The sequence below is a fragment of the Manis javanica genome, chromosome 13 (genome assembly GCF_040802235.1).
Source record: "Manis javanica isolate MJ-LG chromosome 13, MJ_LKY, whole genome shotgun sequence".
In the NCBI taxonomy this organism is placed as follows: domain Eukaryota; kingdom Metazoa; phylum Chordata; class Mammalia; order Pholidota; family Manidae; genus Manis; species Manis javanica.
In genome coordinates this window covers 80,586,549-80,613,519 of record NC_133168.1, presented here as the reverse complement: position 1 = coordinate 80,613,519, position 26,971 = coordinate 80,586,549, and the positions used below count along the sequence as shown (strand labels likewise).

The window sequence follows — 26,971 nt, the reverse complement described above, 5'->3', positions numbered from 1 at the left end:
GACTTCCAGCACCGGGCTGTGCAGAAGCCACGCAGAAGCTTCCGGAGCCAGCGCTCACGTTGAATCAGCACATTGCGCTCCCCAGCACTGTAACTCCTGCTTCATTTTGGAGATGGCGGCTCTCTGCCCCTTACAGATATCCCAGACTCAGAAGGGCTCTGGCAGATCCCTTCACTGCCTGCTACTAGGACCCCCTTTCACTTCAGCTCTGCAAGAAGCCCCTGCCGGCTTCGGGGGTGCGGCAGTCAGCTCAGGAGGGAAAAGGGGTGGAGGGCATTGGCGCCCCAGGGGCACAGAGGCTGTGGCTCCAGCTAGAGCATGCCCACCACCTGGGGTTCAGCAGAGGCCTTGGACCCTCCCCTCTACTGCTGAATCAGGCCCGCCTGGTGCCAGCATGTGTCAGGGATGTGACATGAGTCCCACGAGGGGATGTGTTAGCATTTCAACTAAATTTGCATCAGGTGGGACCTTGGAATGGAGGCCTGAATTTTAAGCCTGCGTGCCCAGGTCCAGGCACATCACTGTGGTTCAGGTGAGTCTGCCCACAGTGTGTGACCCTGACGCTTCCAGTGAGGGTTCGAGGGGAAGGGTGGAGGTGCTGCTGCCCCCCGGGGGTCCTCGAGTGAGGGCAGGGCTCTAGGAAGCTGATTCCTCACACGCTGGGGCGCACACACATGTACACAGGGGCACTGACCCCTGCCATCGGCCGGAGAGGCCCACATGGAGCCTCAGCTCGACCTAACTCAGCAGGGGGACAACCCCAGGAAGTGGAAGGGGGCTCTGTGTCTTTTCAATTTGGATTAAAATTTTTACTTTTAATATGGAAAGGATCACAAGGCCTGTGCTTCCCCTGGGATTAATCCACAGAGATAAAAACCTCTCCCCAGGCATTTGCTGGCGGGGGCTCATGTTCCGAGCTCCATCCACGCGTTGCCCACTGAATGCCTTGACGTCCCGTTACATCTTCATCTGTCCCGGGGCAGCTTGTTAGGGGTTTGGGTGAAACTGAAGGGAAGAAGGTCCTTACAGTGGAGTCCGAGTGGCAAGTGTGACTGTGAATCCAGCCAACGTGGCTTGGGACGTCCCTCCCATCTTTGCTCCAGGCCTCCTGTTTGGAGGGGGGACAACAGGCCCCGAGGAGGAGGCTTTCCAGCGGGAGCCTGGCTGAGAGGGGGAGGGCTTGGCTCTGCTTGTGAGGCCATGTGGTGGGTGGGGTGGGGGGCCTACATTCTGACTGTCACTGAAAACAAGCCAGACCCTGCGGGGAGACAGAAGTGCCGTTCTGCCCTGCATCCTTCCTCACCGAGCAGTGAGCTGTCCTCCCTTCGTGCTGTGTTATGGCAGAACGTCGCAGCAGACAGGGCCCCACAAAGGCCACCTCTTGTCTGGGAGCACCTGGGGGAGCATGGGGCACAGCAAGTGAACACAGACTGGGGGTCCAAGCCCTGCTGAGTCTTCCTTTGCCTCAATGTCCCTGCAGGACACCTGGGCTGGTGGGCCTGCTCCCCTGCCCTAGGTAGTGGCCCCACGTGCACTGCTGTGGGGCCCCTGACAGAGGACCCAGAGCCTTAGTGAGCAGGCACAGGGCCCTCAGCAGGCCCTGCCCACCCCTGGGAGGGCCCTCAGCCTGGACAGCCCGCTTGGGTCTCTTGCTCTCAGCACTCAGCAGCATGGAAACAGCCTGGAACTCGACATGTCTCCTTGCCCTGGAGTCCCACGACTTGGGGTCAGAAAAAGGAAGCGTCTTTGAAAAAAGTAACTGAAATGGTGGTTCTCGGGCCCCCAGAGCTCTGGAGAAGCAGACCGCACCCGCCTGCATCCTCCTCTGCCCCCGACCACGGGAGATGGCGTGCTGCATCCTTCAGACGTGACGTGCAGACGGACTGAAGGCCATCAGAACTGCCAGCTGGCGCCAGGCGGTTCTGGGCTGCCGTGCCTGGTCAGCACCCCGTGACTCTGGAGCCCATGGCCCATCCCAGAGCCAGCATCTATCCACGCTCCTTCCTCCCTTCTCACTGGTATCCGGATGGGGAGCCCAGGGAGGGAAGGGCATGGAGGGGCCGCATCAGCCACACCTCGGCACAAACAAGCAGGGCACCAGGTGGGCGCTAAGAGCACCCACTTAGAAACTCATCTTCTGATGTGGAAGCCAGAAGGTTCCGGAGGACCCACGCAGGACAGGCCTGGTGTTGGGAAGTCCTGGAACTTAGGGTCATTCTCAGTGAGCACCCTGGCCCTTGTGGACAGAGAAGCCCGTGTGGGCTGCACTCTTGCTCCTAATGACAGGACAGCCCTCCCTAACTCTGCCCAGGAGCAGCTGAGAAGGCCCCCCTCCCACAGCTGTGGAGAGGCAGGCATGCATGGAACCCTGCAGCAGCTGCTTCCCAGAAGGTGTACCGGGTGACCTGGGCCTCCTGGCCCCACGGGGCTGCTCTGAGCCCTGGTGACGTCTCAGGTCACCAGGTGGTATGGGACCAGACTATGGTATGGGAATGTATTGAGAAGGCAGGGGCCTTACAGGGACACTGTCACTCCAGGGTGGTCTGTGATGGGGACACAAAGCCACGGAGGATTCTGGACATCACACCAGCCTCATGCCCACCCTTCAATTTTCCCTGCCAGCCTAGGCCAGCCCTCCATGCCTGAGTCCTAAAAGGGAAGAGAGCTCCCCAAGCGGGTGGAGCTTAGGATGGAGGTCTGATGGCCACTGCACTGAGCACCGGGCTGCGCAAGGGAATGCGTGGTGTGTACTCTGCTCAGCAGGCCGGCCTGTGTCTGGCACTTAGTGGGCAGCAGCATCTGTAGAGGAAGGGATGGTGAGTGACAAACTCCGGGGCGCAGATCCTGGCTGATGGCTGTGCACACATCCTGGCGTCACACGGTTGGACCAGAGTTCTAAAACTAGTCCACTGTTCACAGGTACTTGGACTTCCCAATGTTTATATAGAAATGCAGCCGTGAATAACCACACCTGTGTCATTTCCTGTATGCCTAAGCTCACAGAAATGGAATCGCCAGGTCAAATGTTACCTGCATTTGTAATTTGGATGGATGGGGCCAGATTTTCTTCCCTGGAGGTGGCATGATTGGAGTGTTGGATGGAAGTTAGGGGAGGCAGCTGGGGGCCCAGTCAGGGTTGGGGACAGTTAATCTCAGGAGGGCTGTGCGTGGTAAGCTCGGGAGGGACCATGGGGGTAAAATGACTACTTGGGGGACCCCACAGCAGGGACACCCCAGCCCGTGACTGAGGGGAGGGCACTTCCTGATGCCGTGGATGAAACTTCCAAGCAGAGTGGGTGACATGCTGGGGTCTGTTCCCACCCACCAGCAGAGAGCAATGGCAGTCTGAAGGCTCCCTGCTCTGGGCAGGGTATCTGGGAGCAACTCTGGTGGTTGAGTGCACTTAGGGTGTGACAGCTGACTCCATGTGAGGTGGCTTCTCCTTGTGGCACATGGGGCCTCTGGGGAGCTCTGTGTGAGCCAACTTCCGCCCACACCGAAGGTCTGGCCTCATGTCGCCCCAAGGAGGCCCCAGAAGCCCCAGAGCAGACCTGTGCTCAGCCCTCCTGCCTGGTCCAGCTCTGCAGAACAACTGGGTGGACCTTGGACAGGACAGGACAGTGAGCTTGGTGCCCTTCTTTCTGGAGGGAATCAACGTGCCATGGTAATAATGGGGTGTCCCTGTGTACACAGCCCTTGCCTTGAGGACTCCAGAGCCTGGCATGGCCTCCGTGTGCCACAAATGTACAGCCACCCAACGACAGGTCACCTTGGTGGCCTGCAGACCCTAGTCCTGCCCAAAACTGAAGCAGTCCCAGAGTCAAAGCCTAGACCGGGGGCTTCCCCCGACTGGCGCTGGTTCCCAGACTGAGGGTCAGCAGTTGAAGTGGAATCGGGCACGTGTCACTCAAGGGCTCCGTTCCATCCCAGAGCCCTGTTCCCTACAGGGCTGGTTGCACTCCCCCAGGCTCAGCTGTCCTGCCCACTCCCAGCACGGAGGGGCCCTGCCACACGTACAGCACCTCCCAGACCAGGCCTGAGGCTCTCCAGGCTCTCTCCACAGCGGTGTGCCTGGGAGCCTCCTGGGGCCCGCGGAGCACAGAGCCAGGATCAGGGTCAGCAACAGCTCTGCTACGGCGAATGAGAGCCCATTGTCCCCACTGAACTGGGTCTCCGAAAGTGCATGGAGGACAGATTTCTGGGGCTGTGGGGTGCACACCAGCCAGCTGGAGCTCTCCTGAGGGTGGGGCTCAGTCTTCAGACACCAGCCTGAAATTCTGGAAATGTCCCATCCTGGAGCCATCACCGGGCTCCAGGTGGACAAACAGCCCCAGATGTGCCAGAGGGGGAGGCGTGAGGCGGGAGACCAGGGAGAAGAGGGGGACGCAGAGGGAAGCTGGCTCCCCCAGCCCCCAGCCTGCCCTCCCCAGTCCCCAGCCCCTCCTGTAGCCCCCCAGCCCCATTCCAGAGCACAGATAAGAGTGAAACCTGAGCCGGGAATGTTTGTGGTGCCACAGCCAACGGAGGACTGTCGCCATGGCAGCAAGGCGTTCCTCCCGGGAGCAGATGGTCAGTGTGCAGCGCGGCAGATGCTCCGTGAGCCCGGTGGCGCAGATGGAGGGTGGGCAGGGCACTGGGGAAGCTGGCGTTTCCCGCCCTGCTGGTCTCTGGCGCTGCATGGTTGGGCCACGGAGATTAGCTGGTTGCCGAGTGCCTGTTCCGATACTGCCGTGTGACCGGGGCTGTCCGCAGCCCCACAGCACACTGGACGGGGCTTTAACACCACCTCCTGAGGACCCCAGTTAGCAGTGTGTGGCTTTTGCAGAAATCAGACTTCCTTTACAGGATGAAGAATCAAATGTCTCCTTAAGCATTTTCATGGGGGGTGGGGCAGAGACAAGCCCCTGCCGGGCCACAGGGAAAGGGGATGTTTTTGATGCAAGGTCGCTGGCCAGGACAGTGTGGGACCTAGCAACTCCACCTTGGGCCAGAGAAGTCTTTTGCCAATATTCCCTGCTTCTGGTATGACCCCTTGAAGGGAGGTTTAAATCTGAGTCTCTACCTCAGCCAGTAGGGGAACAACCCCCTGTGCTGAGGAAGAAGGGCCTTGGGGGTGACATGGCTAATCACCAACTGCCTTTTACAGAGTATTTGCTGCACCACAGATCCTGGAAATGCCTCGGGCTTTCTAGGGTGAAAGCAGGTGAGCTGTGCTGGGGTCTAATGGAGAGCTGGCCTTAGGGCACCCCGCAGGGCCTCCAATTTCAGGCCCCACAGAGCTCTGAGAGGGCCCAGGCCTCATGGCCACTGTCCTGCCGGGGCTGGGAGCAGAGCCCTGCACAGGCCTCCTCTGGGGAAAGTTGGGCTCACTCTGCTGGGGACACTTGGTGGGCTGCTGCAGGCCCCAGGAGGCATCTCCCATGAGTGTTGGGGAGCAGTGCGCCTGCAGCTCACACCTGTTCCCAGCCTGTTGGTGCCCATGTCTGCCTGACTGCACTGCCTCAGTCCGCCACCAGCTTGGAGCCGACCCTCCAGGACCTGCTCCCCAGAGGACCAGAGGAGCATCCTCAGCAGATTTCTGCTCAGGCTGACGTGTCCCAGTCCTGAGTGGCCTCTTTCCTAACTGCCTCAAGGTGAAACACTGCAGAAGAGCCCTGCCAGCACCTATGTGCTCAGAGGCCTCAATTGTCTGTCCTTCCCGCGACAAGTCAGGTTTTGGTACAGAAGAGCCTAACTGGAGACAAACTTGATTTTTTAAGAACAATGTCAGCTTGGCTGCAGGTGCCCAGGATGGTGCTGCCTGGAGAGCGAACTGCGCCTCCTCTCTGCTCGCCACTGCCACGCGGTTCAGAGGGAGAGTCAGGGAAGGGCTGTGCGGTTTCCTCTGAGGTTTCCTGTGCTAAAACGCCAACCTCTGAATCACTCCCTGGGTGAGGCAGAACCCAGGACTTGGGTTCCAGCTCCCAGAACCAGAGCCACATCTCCAATCTGCAAGGGTCTCCACGGAAGCGAGTGTGAACCTGAGTAATCTCACAGAGCTAAACCAGCGGCAGTGGCATCCAGTTCACAGGGGCAAGAGGGGTGGGGGTGGGGAGAGCTGGCAGGGGCGCCAAGACCATGTCCAACGTTCTTTACCTCCTATTTCCCCTCGCAGTCAGGTGCTTGCTGTCAGTGGGCAGGAGAGGCGCTGTCTCGGGGGTGCCTCCTGCCCTCTCCTGGCGCTGGTTAGCAGCGATGAGCGCCGTGAAGGGCTAGTGTTCTGCGTCTGCACAGGGACCCAAGAATAGTTAGGCTGGGAGACTGGGCGGTCAGCACCAGGCCCACAGGTGGCTGCCCCCACATCTCACTGGGCTGCCAGGCCACTTCTGCGCGCCAGCTGGATGTAAATTCCTGCTTAGGCAAGAGAGGAGGGAGCTGCGAGGGGGCTGGGGTAGGGCTGACATTGGGCCCTGAGCCGACCTCCAGGCTCTGGAAGTCCCAGCAGACCTCTGCAATGACCGAAGTGCCAGTGATGTCATCACAGTACATCACACTCAGCAAGCTCTTGATTTTAAAAGCATGTTCTCCTTTTTTTATTGGTTTCCATCAGCAATCAGACCTTGTTAACACAAAGAATAATGGTCGTTCATGAACGTTAATTCCTAGTAAAACCGATTTAAATAAAATGCGTAAGCTCTGCAGCACGTGGAGAGGGAGTCCCTGTGAAGAAGTCTGGCTGGCTCTACGGGGCGGTGCACCATTTCCAGCATTCTGGGGGAAGGCTGGAAAGGAATCATCTGTCCACAATGCTCGCTGCCTGCCAGCCCGGCTTCCGGGCTTCCTCCGTGGCTGTGAGCCGCGTGCACGTGCAGTGGCACACGCTGAGTCCCACTTAGTGACGGGCGTTGTGCGGGCTGCAAGTGGCCTGGGCACCTCTGCTTCCTGAGGAGCTGGGATCTGCAGGCTGGCTGCGGCAGCTGGCATGCTTGCACAGCCAGAAAACCCTGCTGTTCGCCCAAGCAACCCCATGTGGGGCTGAGTTCTCCCAAGGGGGATGTTGTAACAACTATGTTAAGACACGCAAATTGGATGTAAAGGTTAGGTAATTAGAGTTGATCTTGTTTTTTAATAATGGTTTGTCTGCATAAATATTTGAAATTTGCTATAGTTTTGAATCAAGTGCCTCTGAACTCCTTCAATTTTAGGCATTTAATGTGAGCCTTTTTAAAGTCTACCGAAGGACTATGAGTTTGAGCCATGCCATGTTCCCACCTGACACAACCATCATGGCAAACAAAAAATAAAGAAAAGGAAATATCACAGGATGAACTTCTGGGGAAAAAATTAAAATCCATTTTACTTTTCATTTCTGCATTTGTAATCAGAATTTCTGCCCACTGCTGTTCAGACCTCTCTCTTCAGTGTACCTGCGCTGTTCACTCTCTCTCCTTCCCCTGTGATCTGATGCTTTTCATTCATACATGGCCCACGGGATGACCAGCGGCTCAGACCACGCGCCCCAGGGAGATCACTCGAGGGGCGGAGGCTCGTCTGAATGGAAAGAAGACAGCCAGAAGGAGCCTGGAGCCTCTTGAACACCCTGCAGGGCCAAACCTCAATTCCAGTCAGTGTCACGGCTCAAAGAAGCGTGTTCCAGGTGAACAGAATTCTATTTATCAGATCAGGCAAAGATTATGACGTACCATAAGCCCTGTCAAAACAGGTGACAGACATAGGGCTCTGTGCCTGGGGTGGCCACTCGCAAGAGGGTACCCACTTGCAGCTGGGAAGCCCTCCTGCCTGCTGCCCAGAGCTGCAGCTCTCAAGACCAGGGGTCCAAGATGCCTGTCGTGGCATGGACACGGGCCTAACACACCCGGTTTGTGGATGGATGGGTGACCCTGGCTTCCTCACTTCCAGCCTGGCTGCTTCCAGTCCATCCTTGCATGGCCACAGGTCTGAAATAGCGCTCTCCCAACACCCTCTGTGGGCATGCGGCCATGCTCTCCCAACACCCTTTGTGGGCGTGCAGCCAGGCTCTCCTGACACCCTCTGCGGCCGTGTGGCCAGGCCCAGAGGCCGTGGGATCCAGGGCTCTTGGACCAGGTGCCTGGGTGTCTCACACCCTCCTCCTCATATACCCACTCCAGGTGGCCAGGTACATGCAAATCCCACTAGTGCTCACACAACGCTGCCCTCGGACAGGCCCGTCTGAACATGCCCTGTGCCCCTTAAGCCGGGCATGCCCGTTCCTAGTCACTGCCTGCCCCTGAACAAGCTCTGGTGGGAAGGACCCTCACTGTGGCCCAGCCCATAGTCACCAAGTGGTGCTTCCTGCTGCATGAGCTCCATGGAGCCCCCGTCCACCCCTGCTTCCTTCTGGTTCCCACCGGTTTTCCGTGGCCACACATCTCCACCTCCAAGATGAATGTGGAGAGCGAGCATGCTGGCAGCCCTCTCCCTTGTTGGTAGGACAGGCTTTAGGGCTGCTGTGTTTCCCAGATCAGTTCAGTATTTTCAATTACAAAATATTCTGAGCACACAGGGAACACCTCAGTGTTCCTGTACTGGTTACTCAACAGGCATTAGCTGTGGCCATTTTTTCCTGATGCTTTTTCTGAAAAAGCATTGGATACGCAGCCATGTCTCTTTCCTTTTCCCTTTCCAGAGGTTCTGAAGGTGTCACTTTGAGCAAACAACAGTTTTGTTGCCAATGCTGAAATCTGAGATTTCAAGCAAAAACTGAAATATGCCGGTGTACTGTGTCAATACTCCAGGGCCTGCATCCCTCTGTGGACCAGTATCTTCCAAGTTACAGAAGCAGGTCCCAAAATCGCCATAGGGAAAAGTCCATTTAAAGTGCAAGACTGATGAATCGTGCAACAGGCAGAGAGTTCACGGGTGTGCTTCCAGGCACAGACCTGGAACTAGCTGGAAAACACCCCACACTTCTGAGCTCTGAAGTGTCCCTCAAGCTATGGGCCCATGAGGCCAGGTCTTCCTAGGCACCTTGGCTCCACAGCGCTGGCAGGACAAGCAGACCAGAGCCACTCTTCTGAGGCCTTTTTCTGGGAAAACAGGAGTTTTTTGCATAAAATTGTTAACATGTAGTTGGTGTATGGTTATTTTTAAATGAATTGACAAATACCTATTTAAAGTTTTTCTCATTTTAGTTTGGACACTAGTGCACACAGTCCATGGGCTCAGCCGACACCAGGAAGCAGAACTCGGACAGTGTTTGACTCTTGGCACCAAACCTCTCACAAAATTTGATTAAAGACAATGAGTAGAGAAAGCCAGTGAGGAAACTTCCCTGGGGGCCGCTTCCTGGATTAGTTTGTCCAGTTTTATTATAAACATTAAAGTCTGGTGGAGGGGTGGCTCCCTGGGGCTTTAGGGCATGCCCAGGGAGGAAGCACCCCCGCCTGTTTTGACCCCCAGGCCGGGTGTCACACCCTCGGTGGGTCATCAGCACCTGAGGGGTCCCTCGCGCCTCTTCCGCTCTTGGCTTCCCCGGGGAGAGGGGCTCTCTGCAGAAATGACAGAAGTGAAGATCAGTCTGGTGCTTGAAAGGCTGTGTCATTTCTTCTTTTCTTTAAAGTTCAGATGGCTTGCCAAATACAGAGGCTGAAGCTAACTTCTCATTTCTTCCCTGGCAGCCGACAGAACTGGCAATGATGGGAGACTCTCGGAGCCTCTGGCTCTCACCCTCAATTTTCTTGTTCAAAACTATGAACAGCTCACAGACCAAGGGCTGCTTCTGCAGGGAGGGTAGGCTTCATGTTAGGAAGTGTCACGTGACCAGGAAGGCCTCACCTGGACAGAGACGTGAGCACACAGGACAGGGCAGGGGGCGGGGTCACGGCAGACCAGTTGTTGGTTAGTTTTATCTCCATTTGACCAATGGTTGACTTAGAAAAGCCACTCCCTGGCCCCTGCCCTCTTCTCAATGGTTTACAGGGTCCCCAGAACATCCAGGAGGAGATGTAAATCAGGAAAGAAAAAATCAGGAAAGAAAAAAGCCTACGGCAGCTCTCCCTAAACTGACAGGAGGGCAGTGGGCTCGGACATGGGCCATCCTGGGGAGTCCAACCCGGTGTCAGACACGAGCAGTGTGCAGCCTCCAGCCTCCAGCCAAGGGAGCACCTGGCGGGCAGGCCAGGCCCCTGTCCCACGTAGAGCTTGGCCCCTTTTTTGGGGGGATAATAGCAAGACAGCGCCTGAGGACAGCACGGCCTGCTCCCCAGGGCGCCGGTGACGATGGTGGGAATCCCGACTCCCGGCTGGGACATGGAGATGCCGCCGGTGGAGACCTGGGAGCACGAACACGCTGCACTGCCAGCTCGTATTTCAGCACCACGTGGTCAAAGACCCACCACACACATGAACGCGCATTTTCATTTTCCTTTTGCATAATTTTGTGTGTGATGGTAATGCCTACTTATTTTCTAAGTTGTGGCAGGTACCTGGAAGATCTTGAAATTTTAAGCACAAAATTCTAAGGGTGGAAAAAAAAGTACATATCCCATCCTTTGGGTGCTGAAACCTGAAGAAAAAAATATGATTTATTAAAATCCTAGTTTTAACACTTTAAAAATACATACTTTACCCAATATACAAAACTGTCATTGGCCTGTCATATTGTTTATCTTTATTTTCAGTTTCATAGGACATTAAGTCATCCATGTTACAAAACTTCAAACAGCACAGATAAGGCAGATGTTCCCTCTGAAATCCAGTCTCTCCAGAAGAGGCTCGACGCACAGCAGGGTAGCATGCCAGACATGACCCCGGCTCTCGCCACACCAGACGTTCTTTTAGTACAAGGGTGGGGCGCCCGAAGGTGGGACCCCCTCATGGGTGCCAAGGGTGAGAGGGGCAGGGGCCCCTGGTGGACCACAGCTCCCTGAGACGGGAAGGGCTGGCCCACCTTCATGCTTGGCTGCCCTCGGGTCTCTGCTGTCCACCTGTGCTGCTGTGGCCACGGTGTCTGTCCCTTCTGTGGCACAGGCTCTGTTGCCCCTAGAAGAGAGGTTAGGCCATAGCTTTGTTCAAAGCCCTCTTCTTGAGCACAGGCTACAGCATCCAGCCTCATAGGCCACTGGCCAGGCCCCCGAGAGCTCCTGGGGATTGAAAATAACATTATTTATTCTATAACTTGGTTTCATTTCACATACAGGATGTCTTGGATGGGAAGTTAAGAAAGGCTCTAAGCATGAGGAATCTAATGCATTTCTGCAGATTTCAATAACGTTAGAGTAACAACACACTGACACAGGAAACACCACCACTTTTTTCCCTCCCAAGGGGGTACACGGGCCTTAGAGGGGAGAAATCCCAAAGAGGAGCAAAGTTGCCCCCCTGAGGAAGACCCTGGGGCCTCTAGGACTTGTGTGTAGAACCCACAGTAACCCTGCCAGACCTGTCTGCTTCCGTGACACCTGGGTCAGAGCCCCAGGATTCCAACAACAGGACCAAAGAAAAGCAAAGAAGCTGGGCAGGGGGACTTGTTTGCAACAGGGGACTAGCTGTTTCTACTTGGCAATGGGCAACAGCTTGTTCATACCCTCATCCTAACGCCCGAGCAGGTGTCCTTCCAGCCGTAGACACAGGAAGGGGCCTCTTGGCCCCCAGAGGAGCCGCCAGGCCAGACTCTGCGTGCTGCACTGTTGGGTCTCACTTAAATGAGGGTCCACGTACATTTCTAGAAGCAGAGTGGCGACCACAAACCTGCCACCTCTGCTCACTGGTGGGGGACTCAGGCGTCTTTTTGGCACGTTCAACAGGGAAGCAAAACCTAAGAGCTGTAAAAGAAGCGCTGGTGACGTGCACTCGGCCATAGGCTTTCTGGGGCCCTTGCACATCGGGGCCTGGGTTTCCATGAGACAGTAACTTGCTGTGAAATCACACTTTAATTGAGGTGTGAGGGGAACAAGGGCAGCTGGCTGGAGGCACCCCATGCCCCCAGGCTTCCTGCGCTGCAGGTCTCCCTCCCGGGAACAAACCAGGAGGCCTTGTGACCACCTCGTGGAGACTCTCTCAAGGCCGCTCAGAGCAGGGGACAGAGGATCCTTGCTGTGCACAGGAGGCTCTAGCAGAGCTTCACTTCCTTGTCCTTCCCTGTGTGGGGAAGGATACACTCATGGCATGAAACATAAAGCCCCTCCCTGCCTGCGGGGTTCGGGCTGATGGAAGGCAGCTCTTCACGGCGTCTCTAGCTCAGCCTCATCTCCTTGGCTGCACAGGAAATAGTGCAATGGAATAGACGGCAGAGTGTGTCCAGCCCCAACACTTCATACTTCGGAACTGCATGCGGCCACGTGAAATACAGAGCATTGTATATGTTCTATGTATCAGCAAGCTATACTGACTTTGTGTTCATTGTTCAAGCTTTAAAACAATCCCTTCTCCAGCAGTGAAAGGCTCTGTCCACTCTGTCCACAGTGAGCAGGATCAGTTGGGCCACCTGGAACAGAAGCGTCATGTGAATCCCCTGCCAACCATACCCTGCGAGCCAGCCCATGGGGCAGAGGGCCGATGGGACGAGGACCCTGCTCTTCCTGCTGGGGGCAGGTGCCTAAGCCAGAGGGACGAGGGCATGCGGAGGGGTAACTGCCGATATGCATGGAGGATCTCCCAGGGACCTGGGCTGAGGAGAGGCCCAGGTCAGGCTCCCAATTGGCTGAGACTTCAACACCAGCAGGTACTCAAGGATCACCAGGCACACAAGAGAAAAAAATTGAAAAAAAAACAAAGACCTCAACAAGCAGAGAGAGAAAACTAGGAGTAATAGTCTATGAAGGAGGGAAAAGCAAAATGAAACACAACTGCTGGTGTCACTGCCTCCCTCGGATGTGGGCAGATGCTGCAGTCATGAAGGAAGGAAGAAGGTGGCCTAAAAGAAAAGAAACATTCCAAGCTCACAGCAGTTAAAAGCAGCAAAACTATGGGATTAATAGAAAGGATGGAAGATAAAGTTGAGGAAATTCCCCACGAAGTAGAGCAAAAAGACAAAATGCATCAGGAGAAAATATGAGGCGATCAGAGGGCTGAAGTGCAGAGTCTAACTGGAGAAAAGTGATGGGGTAGAGAACAGGGAAAGTCACAGAATAGAATAAATCACTCCTGAGCTTTCCAGATAGGAGAGAACAAAGCACAGGGTATGCTGGAGATGCGAAGCCATGGGTGTGGGCTTCCTGGGCTGGCATTAGGCTCGGGGCTGGCGGCCAGTCCACCCTGGCTCTCTGAGTGGGGGGCTCTCCTGCTGGATCTTGCTGGTGGTCCAGCATATGCCCAGCTGTGCCTCCCAGCTGGGGACCCACGGGACAGCCATGTCTAAGGCCCTTCCTCAGAGTGGAGGACACACCTGCCCCACCAGAGACACAGGCTGTGCATAAGCGGCTGTTACCTAAGTGACTGGCAGTGATGGTCCACCCATTACAGACGATGCCCTAGTACCCTATGTGCAAACCAAAGCCTAATGCGAAATCACTATAAGTTGAGCAATCAAAATCCGCAGATGACCACAAGAGGCCAAGAAGGCTTCTGGCCACAGTGATGACTGAGTCTCCCTGGCTCCTGTCGGCGGAGTGCTCCTAACCACCTGGCACTGCCCAGTTCAAATTGATTTGAGCTGGGCAAATAACCTATTAAAATTGTCTGTGCCCTAGTGTACTTTCTGACAAGGTGAAATGATAGTGTTAGCTCAGCAGAGATATGGAAAGCCAAAGCCCATGTGAGGATCCAGCCGTGCAGGGCGGAGGGCTGGGACCCCGCTCCAGAGCTGAAGCTTCTGCGCCTGCAGGGGTGGGAAGAGAGGCCCTCTGACCCACGAACAGGAGAGCTGAGCAGCTGAGCACAGGGGTCAGCTGCTGCCCACCACGGCAGCTTCCGTCACAGGAGAGGCGGCAGGAGGCACTGCCTTTGGAGGATGGTTGCAGCAAATTGGAGATGAACCAGAGGCTGCTCGCCAGGGAGGCAAACGCCTTCCGTCTGTGCTTCTCCCCAAAGATGCTGATGTACAAACAAAAGCCTAAGTAGAGGCGGCGCCTCCACTCAGGGAACACAGTTGGCAGTAAAACTAGAGGTCAGAGGTGAACCAAAGCAATCCACTGCTGTCTGTTTAGGCCAATTTTAGTTGGCAGAACATGCGTCATTTGATGCAAGACTGAAGGGGTCACACTGAAAACCCTGCTGAGTGGCCAATGACCCAAGCTCAGACCCATCACGAAATTTCTAATCACAGGGGCAAGGAGGACCCTATAAACATCCAGAGAGAAAAATACAGGTTCAAACAAAGGATCGAGAATCAGAAGCAATAGCTTCTCAGCTGACAGCCAAGAGGCAATGAAGCACAGGCTACAGATAGTAAGCCTTTCGTTAACAAGTACAATTGCCAGGTCATACGGTAGTTCTTTATTTAACCTTTTGAAAAACCACCAAACTGTTTTCCACAGTGGCTGCACCATTTTACATTCCCACTGGCAATGTGTGAGGGTTGGATTTTTCCACATCCTTATGTCAATACTTACTGTTTTCTGTTTGTTATCACTGTTACCAGTGGTGGTGGTGCATTCCGAGTGGGTATGAAGTGGCACCTCGTGGTTCTCACTTGCATTTCCATGACTGGTGAAGTGGAGCGTCCTGTCGTGCTCTGGCCACTCATGTATCTTCTTTGGAGAAAAACATATTCAAGTCCTTTTCCCATGTTTGAATTGGGTTGGTTGATTTTTTGTCAGGTTGTAGGAGTTTTTAAAAATATATCCTGGATATTAATACCTTATTGGATATATGATTGGTGACTATTTTCTCCATTAAGTAGCTTGTCTTTTACAGTAATTCTTTCATGCACAAGTGTTCTTCATTTTGACAAAGTCTAATTTATCTAATTTACCTCCTGCTGCCTGTGCTACTGATGTCATATCACGAGGTCACTGCCAAGTCCAGTGTTGCCAAGATTTTCTCCAGTATTTTCATTCAAAGGTTTTATGGTTGTAGCTCTTGAACCTAGGGCTTTGATCCTTTCTGAGCTAATTTTTGTACATTGTGTAAGGGATGGCCCAATTTAATTCTTTTGCATGGGATATTCAGTTTTCCCACACCATTAAATATTTAGGAATAAATTTAACCAAGATGCTACTGTGAATGGAATTGCTTTTAGTTTCCTTTGCAGATGCTCACTGCTGGTATACAGAAGCACAAATGACCTCTGTCTGTTGGTCTTACATCTGGCAGTTTTGCTGAATTTGTTAACTCTAGTAGCTTTCCTATGGAATCTTTAGGATTTTTCTATATATACGATCATGATGTCTGTATCTATATATAGCTTTACACCCTCCTTTCCACTCTGGATACCTTTTCTTTCTTTTTCTTACCTAACTGCTCTGGCTAGAACTTCTAGTACAATGTTGAATAGCAGTGGTGAGTGGGCATCCTTATCTTCTTTCTGATTTTAGAGGAAAAGCTTTCCATCTTTCACCATTGATGTTAGCCATGGGTTTTTCACAAATACCCTCTATTATACTGGTGAATTTAACCTCTACTCTTCATTTTCTGAGAGTTTTTATTATGAAAGGATGTTGGATTTTTGTCAAGTGTTTTTACTGCATAAATTGAGACTGTCACATATTTTTTTTTTGAGAGGACATCTCTCATATTTATTGATCAAATGGTTGTTAACAACAGTAAAATTCTGTATAGGGGACTCAATGCACAATCATTAATCAACCCCAAGCCTAATTCTCAACAGTCTCCAATCTTCTGAAGCATAACGAACAAGTTCTTACATGGATCATGTATTTTTTTTTCTCTTCATTCTATTAATATGATACATTACACTGATTTTCTTAGGTTGAACTACCCCTTCATTTCTGAAGTAGATTCCACTTGGTCATTGTGAATACTAATATGCTGTTGGATTCAATTTGCTAATATTTTGTTGGGAATTTTTGCATCTACTCTCATAAGGGGTATTGATTTATAATTTTCTTTTTCTTGTAATGTCTTCATCTGGCTTTGGTATCAGGGAAATGCTGGCCTCAGTTAATGAACTGGGAAGTGTTCTCTCTTCTCTTGTTTTTGAGTTTGAGAAGGCCTGGTGTCAATTCTTTACTGTTTGGTAGAATTCACCAGTGAAGCTGCCTATAGTCCAGGTCTCTTTGTTGGGGGTTTCTGACTGCTGATTCCATCTTTTTACTTGTTATAGGTCTGTTGAGGTTTCCTGTGTCTTCTTGAGTCATTTTAGGTAATTTACGTGTTTCAAGGAACTAGCTCATTTCTTCTAGGTTGGCATAAAATTTTTCAAAGGGTGCTTTTTTTTTCCTTTTTTTTTTTTTACCCATACTATCAAGTCCCCACCCATACCCCAATGCAGTCACTGCCCATCAGTGCAGCAAGTTGCCAGAGATCCACTATGTGCCTTCTCTGTGCTACACTGTTCTCCCCGTGATCCCCCACACCATGTGTACTAAACATAATACCCCTCAGTCCCCTTCTCCCTCCCTCCCCACCCGCCCTTCCACACCCCTCCCCTTTGGTAACCACTAGTTCATTCTTGGGGTCTCTGAGTCTGCTGCCATTTTGTTCCTTCAGTTTTGCTTCATTGTTATACTTCACAAATGAGGGAAATCATCTGGCATTTGTCTTTCTCTGCCTGGCTTATTTCACTGAGCATAATGTCCTCCAGCTCCATCCATGTTGTTGTAAATGGTAGGATTTGTTTTTCTCATGGCTAAATAGTAGTCCATTGTATATATGTACCACATCTTCTTTATCTGTTCATCTACAGATGAACACTTAGGTTGCTTCCATATCTTGGCTATTGTAAAAATTGCTGCGATGAACACAGGGGTGCATATGTCTTTTTGAATCTGAGAAGTTGTATTCTTTGGGTATATTCCAAGAAGTGGGATTCCGGGCTCAAATGGTATTTCTATTTTGAGCTTTTTGAGGAACCTCCATATTGCTTTCCACAATAGTTGAACTAGCTTACGTTCCCACCACAGTGTAGGAGGGTTGCCCTTTCTCCACATCCTCGCCAACATTTGTTGTTCTTAGTCTTTTCGATGCTGGCCATCCTTCCTGGTGTGAGGTGATATCTCATTGTGGTTTTAATTTGCATTTCCCTGATGATTAGTGATGTGGAGCATCTTTTCATGTGTCTGTTGGCCATCTGAATTTCTTCTTTGGAGAACCATCTCCTCATATCCTCTGCCCATTTGTTAATTGGGTTATTTGCTTTTTGGGTGTTGAGGTGTGTGAGTTCTTTATATATTTTGGATGTTAACCCCTTGTCGGATATGTCACTTACAAATATATTCTCCCATACTGTAGGATGCCTTTTTGTTTCGTTGATGATGTCCTTTGCCGTACAAAAACTTTTTAGTTTGATGTAGTCCCGTGAGTTCATTTTTGCTTTTGTTTCCCTTTCTTGAGGAGATGGGTTCAGGAGGAAGTTGCTCATGCAGGAGATGTTTGCCTATGTTGTCTTCTAAGAGTTTGATGGTTTCATGACTTACATTCAAGTCTTTAATCCATTTTGAGTTTACTTTTGTGTATGGGGATAAACAATAATCCAGTCACATTCTCTTGCATGTAGCTGTCCAGTTTTGCCAACACCAGTTGTTGAAGAGGCTGTCATTTCCCCACTGTATGTTCATGGCTCCTTTATCATATATTAATTGACCATATATGGCTGGGTTTATATCAGGGCTCTCTAGTCTATTCCATTGGTCTATGGGTCTGTCCTTGTGCCAGTACCAAATTGTCTTGATTACTGTGCCTTTGTAGTAGAGTTTGAAGTTGGGGAGCATAATTCCCCCTGCTTTATTCTTCCTTCTCAGGATTGCTTTGGCTTTCAAGGTCTTTTATGATTCCATATGAATTTTAGGATGATTTTCTCTAGTTCGTTCAAGAATGCTGTTGATATTTTGATAGGAATTGCATTGAATCTATAGATTGCTTTAGGCTGGATGGCCATTTTGACAATATTAATTCTTCCTATCCATGAGCACGGGATGTGTTTCCATTTATTGGTATCTTCTTTAATTTCTCTCATGAGTGTCTTGTAGTTTTCAGAGCATAGGTCTTTCACTTCCTTGGTTAGGTTTATTCCTAGGTATTTTATTCTTTTTGATGCAATTGTGAATGGAATTGTTTTCCTTATTTCTCTCTCTGCTAGTTCATTGTTAGTATATAGGAATGCCGCAGATTTCTGTGCATTAATTTTGTATACTGCAACTTTGCTGAATTCAGATATTAGATCTAGTAGTTTTGGAGTGGATTCTTTAGGGTTTTTTATGTACAATATCATGTCATCTGCAAACAGGGACCGTTTCACTTCTTCCTTGCCAATCTGGATGCCTTTTATTTCTTTGTGTTGTCTGATTGCCATGGCTAGGACCTCCAGTACTATGTTGAATAGAAGCACAGGGTGCTTTTATAATCCCTTTTATCTAAGGTTAGTTGCAGTGTCCTCAATGCTATTTCTGATTTTATTTGCATCCTTTTTTTACCTAGCTAAAGGTTTCTCCATTTTCCTACCTTTTCAAAGAACCAACTTCAGGTTTCACTGATTTTTCTCTATTGTTTTTCTAGTTCTCTGTTTTGTACATCTCCCCTCTAATATTTATTACTTCCTTCCTTTTGCTATTTTTGGATTTAGTTTGCTCTTCTTTATCTAGTAAGGTGTAAAGACAGCTTATTGATTTGAAATCATTCTTCCTTTTTTTTTTAGATAATTATTTTTTATTGAAGGGTAGTTGACACACAGTATTACATTAGTTTCAGGTATACAACACAGTGATTGAACATTTATATACATGATAAGTCTAGGTACCAGCTATCACCATACCAAGTTGTTACAATATTTTGACTATATTCCTTATGCTATACATTACATCCCGGTTACTTATTTATTTTAGAATTGGAAGTGTGTACTTTATTTATTTATTTTTTTTGGTGAGGGCATCTCTCCTATTTATTGATCAAATGGTTGTTAACATCAATAAAATTCTGTATAGGGGACTCAATGCTCAATGTATAATCATTAATCTACCCCAAGCCTAATTTTCGTCAGTCTCCAATCTTCTGAAGCATAACAAACAAGTTCTTACATGGAGAACAAATTCTTACATAGTGAATAAGTTACATGGTGAACAGTACAAGGGCAGTCATCACAGAAACTTTTGATTTTGATCATGCATTATGAACTATAAACAGTCAGTTCAAATATGAGTATTTGTTTGATTTTTATACTTGATTTATATGTGGATACCACATTTCTCTCTTTATTATTATTATTTTTAATAAAATGCTGAAGTGGTAGGTAGATGCGAGATAAAGGTAGAAAACATAGTTCAGTGTTGTAAGAGAGCAGATGTAGATGATCAGGTGTGTGCCTGTAGAATATGTGTTAATCCAAGCTAGACAAGGGCAATAAAACATCCACGGATGCAGCAGATTTCTCGCAGAACAAGGAGGGAGAGGTTCTAAGCCTCACCTCTGTTGATCCCCAATTTCTCACCTGATGGCCCCCCTGCGACTGTGCCTATCTTAGGTTGTTCCTCCCGTGAGGAATCTTACCCGTCTCTGGCTAACCAGTCATCTTCTGGGGCCAGACAGGGAAATGTAAAGTTGGTAAGTGAGAGAGAAGCCTTATTGGTTGAAAAGGTTAGTTTTTTACTTCTTTGGATATTTATGCCCTGTGGCTTCTATGCCCAGCATTTGTCTTGAGGTATCTTTACCACTTGGAAGAATTGTGATACATGGTAAATTCAATATGGGGCATGAATTCCATTTAGGGGTTGTAATTAGGAAGGAAGAAGAAAAGCTGTAGAAGTAGCAGGCAGAAGAAAACATAGAAAGATTGATTATTTCTTTGACAGATCATCTTGTACAGTAACTTCAGCATGTATAGGTTTTAAACTACTAATTAAATTGTGCACACACATTAACGTAATAGGAGTACAGTTACATCACCAAAGTATACCTATAATTACCAGCCATCTCCAGTGAAACCAAGAAAACCAGTTAGGCACCTTAGGCATTTGTGAAAACTTATCTATGATACGGTGGATATTGTCCAACTGAACTTGAACAGTCTGAGAGAAATCAGACAAATTAAGACAGCCCATTCCTGGGACTGTTCACATCCCATATGTTCTTTTAACAGTAAATAGTCTGTAGTTGTAAGATTTTGGAGCGCTACAATTTGCACTTCTCCTAATTCTTGGTTGAGTTCCAACAGTGTAGATCCAGTCAAATTTGTTGTTTTACTGTATGCACAGGTCAGCATAGATATCTCCTTCTTCATTCCCATGGCAAGTCCAGGAACCCATGGGATGAGTGCATCTACACCTGTAGCAGCGTGTGGATCTTTGTTGGGGTTTTTTGATGATCATCTTCTGGCATGAGTCTTCCACAGAGTGCTGATGTTGGAAGTTCTTTTTCATATCGTATCTTAGTTCATTTTCAGGGAAGCCAAATTAGGCTTTGATCCTCTGTATAAACACAAACAAACCCTTTGCCTACACTTTTATATGCCCTTTATACCATTGTGTAGAACTCATTGGAGGTCACCACACAGGAACTGCTTTTTTTTTTGTTATCATTAATCTACACTTACATGATGAATATTATGTTTACTAGGCTCTCCCCTATACCAGGTCCCCCCTATAAACCCCATTACAGTCACTGTCCATCAGCATAGCAAAGTGTTGTATAATCACTACTTGTCTTCTCTCTGTTGTACAGCCCTCCCATTTCTCCCACCCCCCCATGCATGCTAATCTTAATACCCCCCTTCATCTCCCCTCCATCCCTACCTACCCACCCATCCTCCCCGGTCCCTTTCCCTTTGGTACCTGTTAGTCCATTCTTGAGTTCTGTGATTCTGCTGCTGTTTTGTTCCTTCAGTTTTTCCTTTGTTCTTATACTCCACAGATGAGTGAAATCATTTGGTATTTCTCTTTCTCCGCTTGGCTTACTTCGCTGAGCATAATACCCTCCAGCTCCATCCATGTTGCTGCAAATGGTAGGATTTGCCCTTTTCTTATGGCTGAGTAGTATTACATTGTGTATATGTACCACATCTTCTTTATCCATTCATCTACCGATGGACATTTAGGTTGCTTCCAATTCTTGGCTATTGTAAATAGTGCTGCAATAAACATAGGGGTGCATCTGTCTTTCTCAAACTTGATTGCTGCGTTCTTAGGGTAAATTTCTAGGAGTGGAATTCCTGGGTCAAATGGTAAGTCTGTTTTGAGCATTTTGATGTACCTCCATACTGCTTTCCACAATGGTTGAACTAATTTACATTCCCACCAGCAGTGTAGGACGGTTTCCCTTTCTCCACAGCCTCGCCAACATTTGTTGTTGTTTGTCTTTTGGATGGCAGCCATCCTTACTGGTGTGAGGTGATACCTCATTGTAGTTTTAATTTGCATTTCTCTGATAATTAGTGATGTGGAGCATCTTTTCATGTATCTGTTGGCCATCTGTATTTCTTTTTTAGAGAACTGTCTGTTCAGTTCCTCTGCCCATTTTTTAATTGGGTAATATGTTTTTTGTTTGTTGAGGCGTGTGAGCTCTTTATATATTCTGGACGTCAAGCCTTTATCGGATCTGTCATTTTCAAATATATTCTCCCATACTGTAGGGTTCCTTTTTGTTCTATTGATGGTATCTTTTGCTGTACAGAAGCTTTTCAGCTTAATAAAGTCCCACTTGTTCATTTTTGCTGTTGTTTTCCTTGCCCAGGGAGATATGTTCAAGAAGAAGTCACTCATGTTTATGTCTAAGAGGTTTCTGCCTATGTTTTTTTCTAAAAGTTTTATGGTTTCATGACTTACATTCAGGTCTTTGATCCATTTTGAATTTACTTTTGTGTATGGGGTTAGACAATGGTCCAGTTTCATTCTCCTACATGTAGCTGTCCAGTTTTGCCAGCACCATCTATTGAAGAGACTGTCATTTCACCATTGTATGTCCATGGCTCCTTTATCAAATATTAATTGACCATATATGTTTGGGTTAATGTCTGGAGTCTCTAGTCTGTTCCACTGGTCTGTGGCTCTCTTCTTGTGCCAGTACCAAATTGTCTTGATTACTATGGCTTTGTAGTAGAGCTTCAAGTTGGGGAGTGAGATTCCCCCTACTTTATTCTTCTTTTTCAGGATTGTTTTGGCTATTCGGGGTCTTTGGTGTTTCCATATGAATTTTTGAATTATTTGCTCCAGTTCATTGAAGAATGTTGCTGGTAATTTGAGAGGGATTGCATCAAATCTGTATATTGCTTTGGGCAGGACAGCCATTTTGATGATATTAATTCTTCCTAGCCATGAGCATGGGATGAGTTTCCATTTGTTAGTGTCCCCTTTAATTTCTCTTAAGAGTGACTTGTAGTTTTCAGGGTATAGGTCTTTCACTTCTTTGGTTAGGTTTATTCCTAGGTATTTTATTCTTTTTGATGCAATGGTGAATGGAATTGTTTTCCTGATATCTCTTTCTATTGGTTCATTGTTAGTGTATAGGAAAGCTACAGATTTCTGTGTGTTAATTTTGTATCCTGCAACTTTGCTGTATTCCGATATCAGTTCTAGTAGTTTTGGAGTGGAGTCTTTAGGGTTTTTTATGTACAATATCATATCATCTGCAAATAGTGACAGTTTAACTTCTTCTTTACCAATGTGGATTCCTTGTATTTCTTTGTTTTGTCTGATTGCCGTGGCTAGGACCTCCAGTACTATGTTAAATAACAGTGGGGAGAGTGGGCATCCCTGTCTAGTTCCCGATCTCAGAGGAAATGCTTTCAGCTTCTCACTGTTCAGTATAATGTGGGCTGTGGGTTTATCATATGTGGCCTTTATTATGTTGAGGTACTTGCCCTCTATTCCCATTTTGCTGAGAGTTTTTATCATGAATGGATGTTGAATTGTGTCAAATGTTTTTTCAGCATCTATGGAGATGATCATGTGGTTTTTGTCTTCCTTTTTGTTGATGTGGTGGATGATGTTGATGGATTTTCGAATGTTGTACCATCCTTGCATCCCTGGGATGAATCCCACTTGGTCATGGTGTATGATCCTTTTGATATACTTTTGAATTCGGTTTGTTAATATTTTATTAAGTATTTTTGCATCTACATTCATCAGGGATATTGGTCTGTAATTTTCTTTTTTGGTGGGGTCTTTGCCTGGTTTTGGTATTAGGGTGATGTTGGCTTCATAGAATGAGTTTGGGAGTATTCCCTCCTCTTCTATTTTTTGGAAAACTTTAAGGAGAATTGGTATTATGTCTTCTCTGTTTGTCTGATAAAATTCCGAGGTAAATCCGTCTGGCCCCGGGGTTTTGTTCTTGGGTAGTTTTTTGATTACCGTTTCAATTTCTTTGCTCGTAATTGGTTTGTTTAACTTTTGTGTTTCTTCCTTGGTCAGTCTTGGGAGGTCGTATTTTTCTAGGACATTGTCCATTTCTTCTAGGTTTTCCAGCTTGTCGGCATATAGGTTTTCATAGTAGTCTTTAATAATTCTTTGTATTTCTGTGGAGTCTGTCGTGATTTTTCCATTCTCATTTCTGATTATGTTGATTTGTGTTGATTCTCTTTTTCTCTTAATAAGTTGGGCTAGAGGCTTATCTATTTTGTTTATTTTCTCAAAGAACCAGCTCTTGGTTTCGTTGATTTTTGCTATTGTTTTCTTCTTCTCAATTTTGTTTATTTCTTCTCTGATCTTTATTACATCCCTCCTTCTGCTGACTTTAGGCCTCATTTGTTCTTCTTTTTCCAGTTTTGATAATTGTGATGTTAGACTATTCATTTGGGATTGTTCTTCCTTCTTCAAGTGTGCTTGGATTGCTATATACTTTCCTCTTAGGACTGCTTTCGCTGCGTCCCACAGAAGTTGGGGCTTTGTGTTGTTGTTGTCATTTGTTTCTATATATTCCTTGATCTCTATTTTGATTTGTTCATTGATCCATTGATTATTTAGAAGCATGTTGTTAAGCCTCCTGTGTTTGTGAGCCTTTTTGTTTTCTTTGTAGAATTTATTTCTACTTTTATACCTTTGTGGTCTGAAAAATTGGTTGGTAGAATTTCAATATTTTGGAATTTACTGAGGCTCTTTTTGTGAGCTAGTATGTGGTCTATTCTGGAGAATGTTCCGTGTGTACTTGAGAAGAATGTATATCCTGTTGCTTTTGGATGTAGAGTTCTATAGATGTCTATTAGGTCCATCTGTTCTAGTGTGTTGTTCAGTGTCTGTGTGTCCTTACTTATTTTCTGCCCGGTGGATCTATCCTTTGGAGTGAGTGGTGTGTTGAAGTCTCCTAAAATGAATGCATTGCAGTCTATTTCCCTCTTTAGTTCTGTTAGTATTTGTTTCACATATGCTGGTGCTCCTGTGTTGGATGCATATATATTTAGAATGGTTATATCCTCTTGTTGGACTGAGCCCTTTATCATAGTGTAGTGTCCTTCTTTATATCTTGTTACTTTCTTTGTTTTGAAGTCTATTTTGTCTGATACTAGTACTGCAACCTCTGCTTTCTTCTCACTGTTGTTTGCCTGAAATATGTTTCTCCATCCCTTGACTTTTAGTCTGTGCATGTCTTTGGGTTTGAGGTGAGTTTCTTGTAAGCAGCATATAGATGGGTCTTGCTTTTTTATCCATTCTATTATTCTGTCTTTTGTTTGGTGCATTAAGTCCATTTACATTTAGGGTGACTATTAAGAGGTATGTACTTATTGCCATTGCAGGCTTTAGATTTGTGGTTACCAAAGGTTCAAGGTTAGCTTCTTTAGTATCTTACTGCCTAACTTAGCTCGTTGATTGAGCTGTTATATACAATGTCTGGACATTCTTTTCTTCTCTCCCTTCTTATTCCTCCTCCTCCATTCTTCATATGTTGTGTGTTTTGTTCTGTGCTCTTTTTAGGAGTGTTCCCATCTAGAGCAGTCCCTGTAAGATGCCCTGTAGAGGTGGTTTGTGGGAAGCAAATTCCCTCAGCTTTTGCTTGTCTGGCAATTGCTTAATCCTGCCATCATATTTAAATGATAGTCGTGCTGGATAGAGTATCTTTGGTTCAAGGCCCTTCTGTTTCATTGCATTAAGTATATCATGCCATTCTCTTCTGGCCTGTAGGGTTTCTGACGAGAAGTCTGATGTTAGCCTGATGGGTTTTCCTTTATAGGTGACCTTTTCTCTCTAGCTGCCTTTAAAACTCTTTCCTTGTCCTTGATCCTTGCCATTTTAATTATTATATGTCTTGGTGTTGTCCTCCTTGGATCCTTTCTGTTGGGGGTTCTGTGTATTTCTGTGGTCTGTTCAATTATTTCCTCCCCCAGTTTGGGGATGTTTTCCGTAATTATTTCTTCAAAGAGACTTTCTATCCCTTTCCTCTCTCTTCTTCTTCTGGTACCCCTATAATACGGATATTGTTCCTTTTGGATTGGTCACATAGTTCTCTTAGTATTGTTTCATTTCTGGAGATCCTTTTATCTCTCTCTATGTCAGCTTCTATACGTTCCTGTTCTCTGGCTTCTATTCCTTCAATGGCCTCTTGCATCTTATCCATTCTGCTTATAAATCCTTCCAGGGTTTGTTTCACTTCTGTGATCTCCTTTCTGGCATCTGTGATTTCCCTCCAGACTTCATCCCATTGCTCTTGCATTTTTCTCTGCATCTCTGTCAGCATATTCATGATTTTTATTTTGAATTCTTTTTCAGGAAGACTGCTTAGGTTGTCTCGTTCTCAGGTGTTGTCTCTGTGATCTTTGTTTGCCTGTAGTTTTGCCTTTTCATGGTGATAAGAGATAGTTTGCAGAGCTGGTACGAGTGACACCGGAAGAGCTTTCCTTCTTGTTGGTTTGTGGCCTTCCTCTCCTGGGAGAATAGCGAACTCTAGTGGCTTGTGCTGGGCAGCTGTGTGCAGACATGGCTTCTGCTTCCTGCCCGACTGCTATGGAGTTTATCTCTGCTGTTGCTGTGGGCGTGGCCTGGCTCGGGCTGCTACTCCAAAATGGTGGAGCCCCGTTGGAGGGGGAGCGGCTCGGAAGCTATTTATCTCTATTAGGGGCTTCTGTGCTCCCTGCTGCCCAGGGGGTTAGAGTGCCCAGAGATCCCCAGATTCCCTGCCTCTGGGCTAAGTTTCCTGCCCTGCCCCTTTAAGACTTCCAAAAAGCACTCTCCAAACAAAACAACAACAGCAACAACAAAATTAAATAAATAATTTTTTTAAAAAATAGAGAAACACGCATGATTTTCTTTGTCCTCAGGCGCCCGTTTACCGGTCTTGCTTCCCTGTTTCCCTAGTATTAGGGTCCCTGCCCCTTTAAGACTTCCAAAAAGCACTTGCCAAAAAAACAAACAAACAAAAAAAGGCCACTCCCGTTTCTTTGTTCTCCGGCGTTGGCCTCAGGCACCTGCTCACCGGTCCTGCCGCCCTGTTTCCCTAGTATCCAGGACCCCATGCATGTACTGTGTCTGCGCTCTGGTCTGGATGGCTGGGGCTGGATGTTCAGCAGTCCTTGGCTCCCTCTCCCTCCCTGCTGACTCTTCTCCACTCGCTGGTAGCTGGGAGGCAGGGTGCTCGGGTCCCGCCGGTCCGGGGCTTGTATCTTACCCCCTTCGCGAGGCGCTGGGTTCTCGCAGGTGTGGATGTGGTCTGGATGTTTCCCTGTGCCCTCTGGTCTCTCTTTCAGTAAGAGTTGTCTTTGTTATATTTTCATAGATAAATGTGGTTTTGGGAGGAGATTTCTGCTGCTCTACTCATGCCGCCATCTTGGCTCCACCCACCGTTCTTCCTTTTTAACATAGGCATTTCCAACTATAAATTTCCCTCAAAACACTGTTTTCACATCACATTAAGTTCTGGAATTTTTGTTTCCATTTTCATCCATCTCTAAGTATTTTCTAATTTTCCTTGTGATTTCTTCTTTGACCACTGGTTGTTTAGTAGTATGCTTTTTAATTTTCATAAATTTATGAATTTTCCA

General features: G+C 47.9%; 1 protein-coding gene across 11 annotated transcripts in view; it reads right to left on the bottom strand.

Moving 5' to 3' along the window:
- Nucleotides 1-10,611: 10,611 nt before the first annotated feature.
- Nucleotides 10,612-26,971, bottom strand: part of FAM120B (family with sequence similarity 120 member B) — an 85,372-nt gene continuing 69,012 nt past the window's right edge. For 4 of the 11 annotated variants that reach the window (XM_073219915.1, XM_073219916.1, XM_073219918.1 and 1 more), the window contains one exon: nucleotides 10,612-11,102. In XM_073219915.1, the coding sequence (XP_073076016.1) occupies nucleotides 10,667-11,102 (436 nt within the window). In that variant the 3' untranslated portion in view covers nucleotides 10,612-10,666. The other 7 variants (XM_037020879.2, XM_037020880.2, XM_037020884.2 and 4 more) reach the window with 5 other exon arrangements.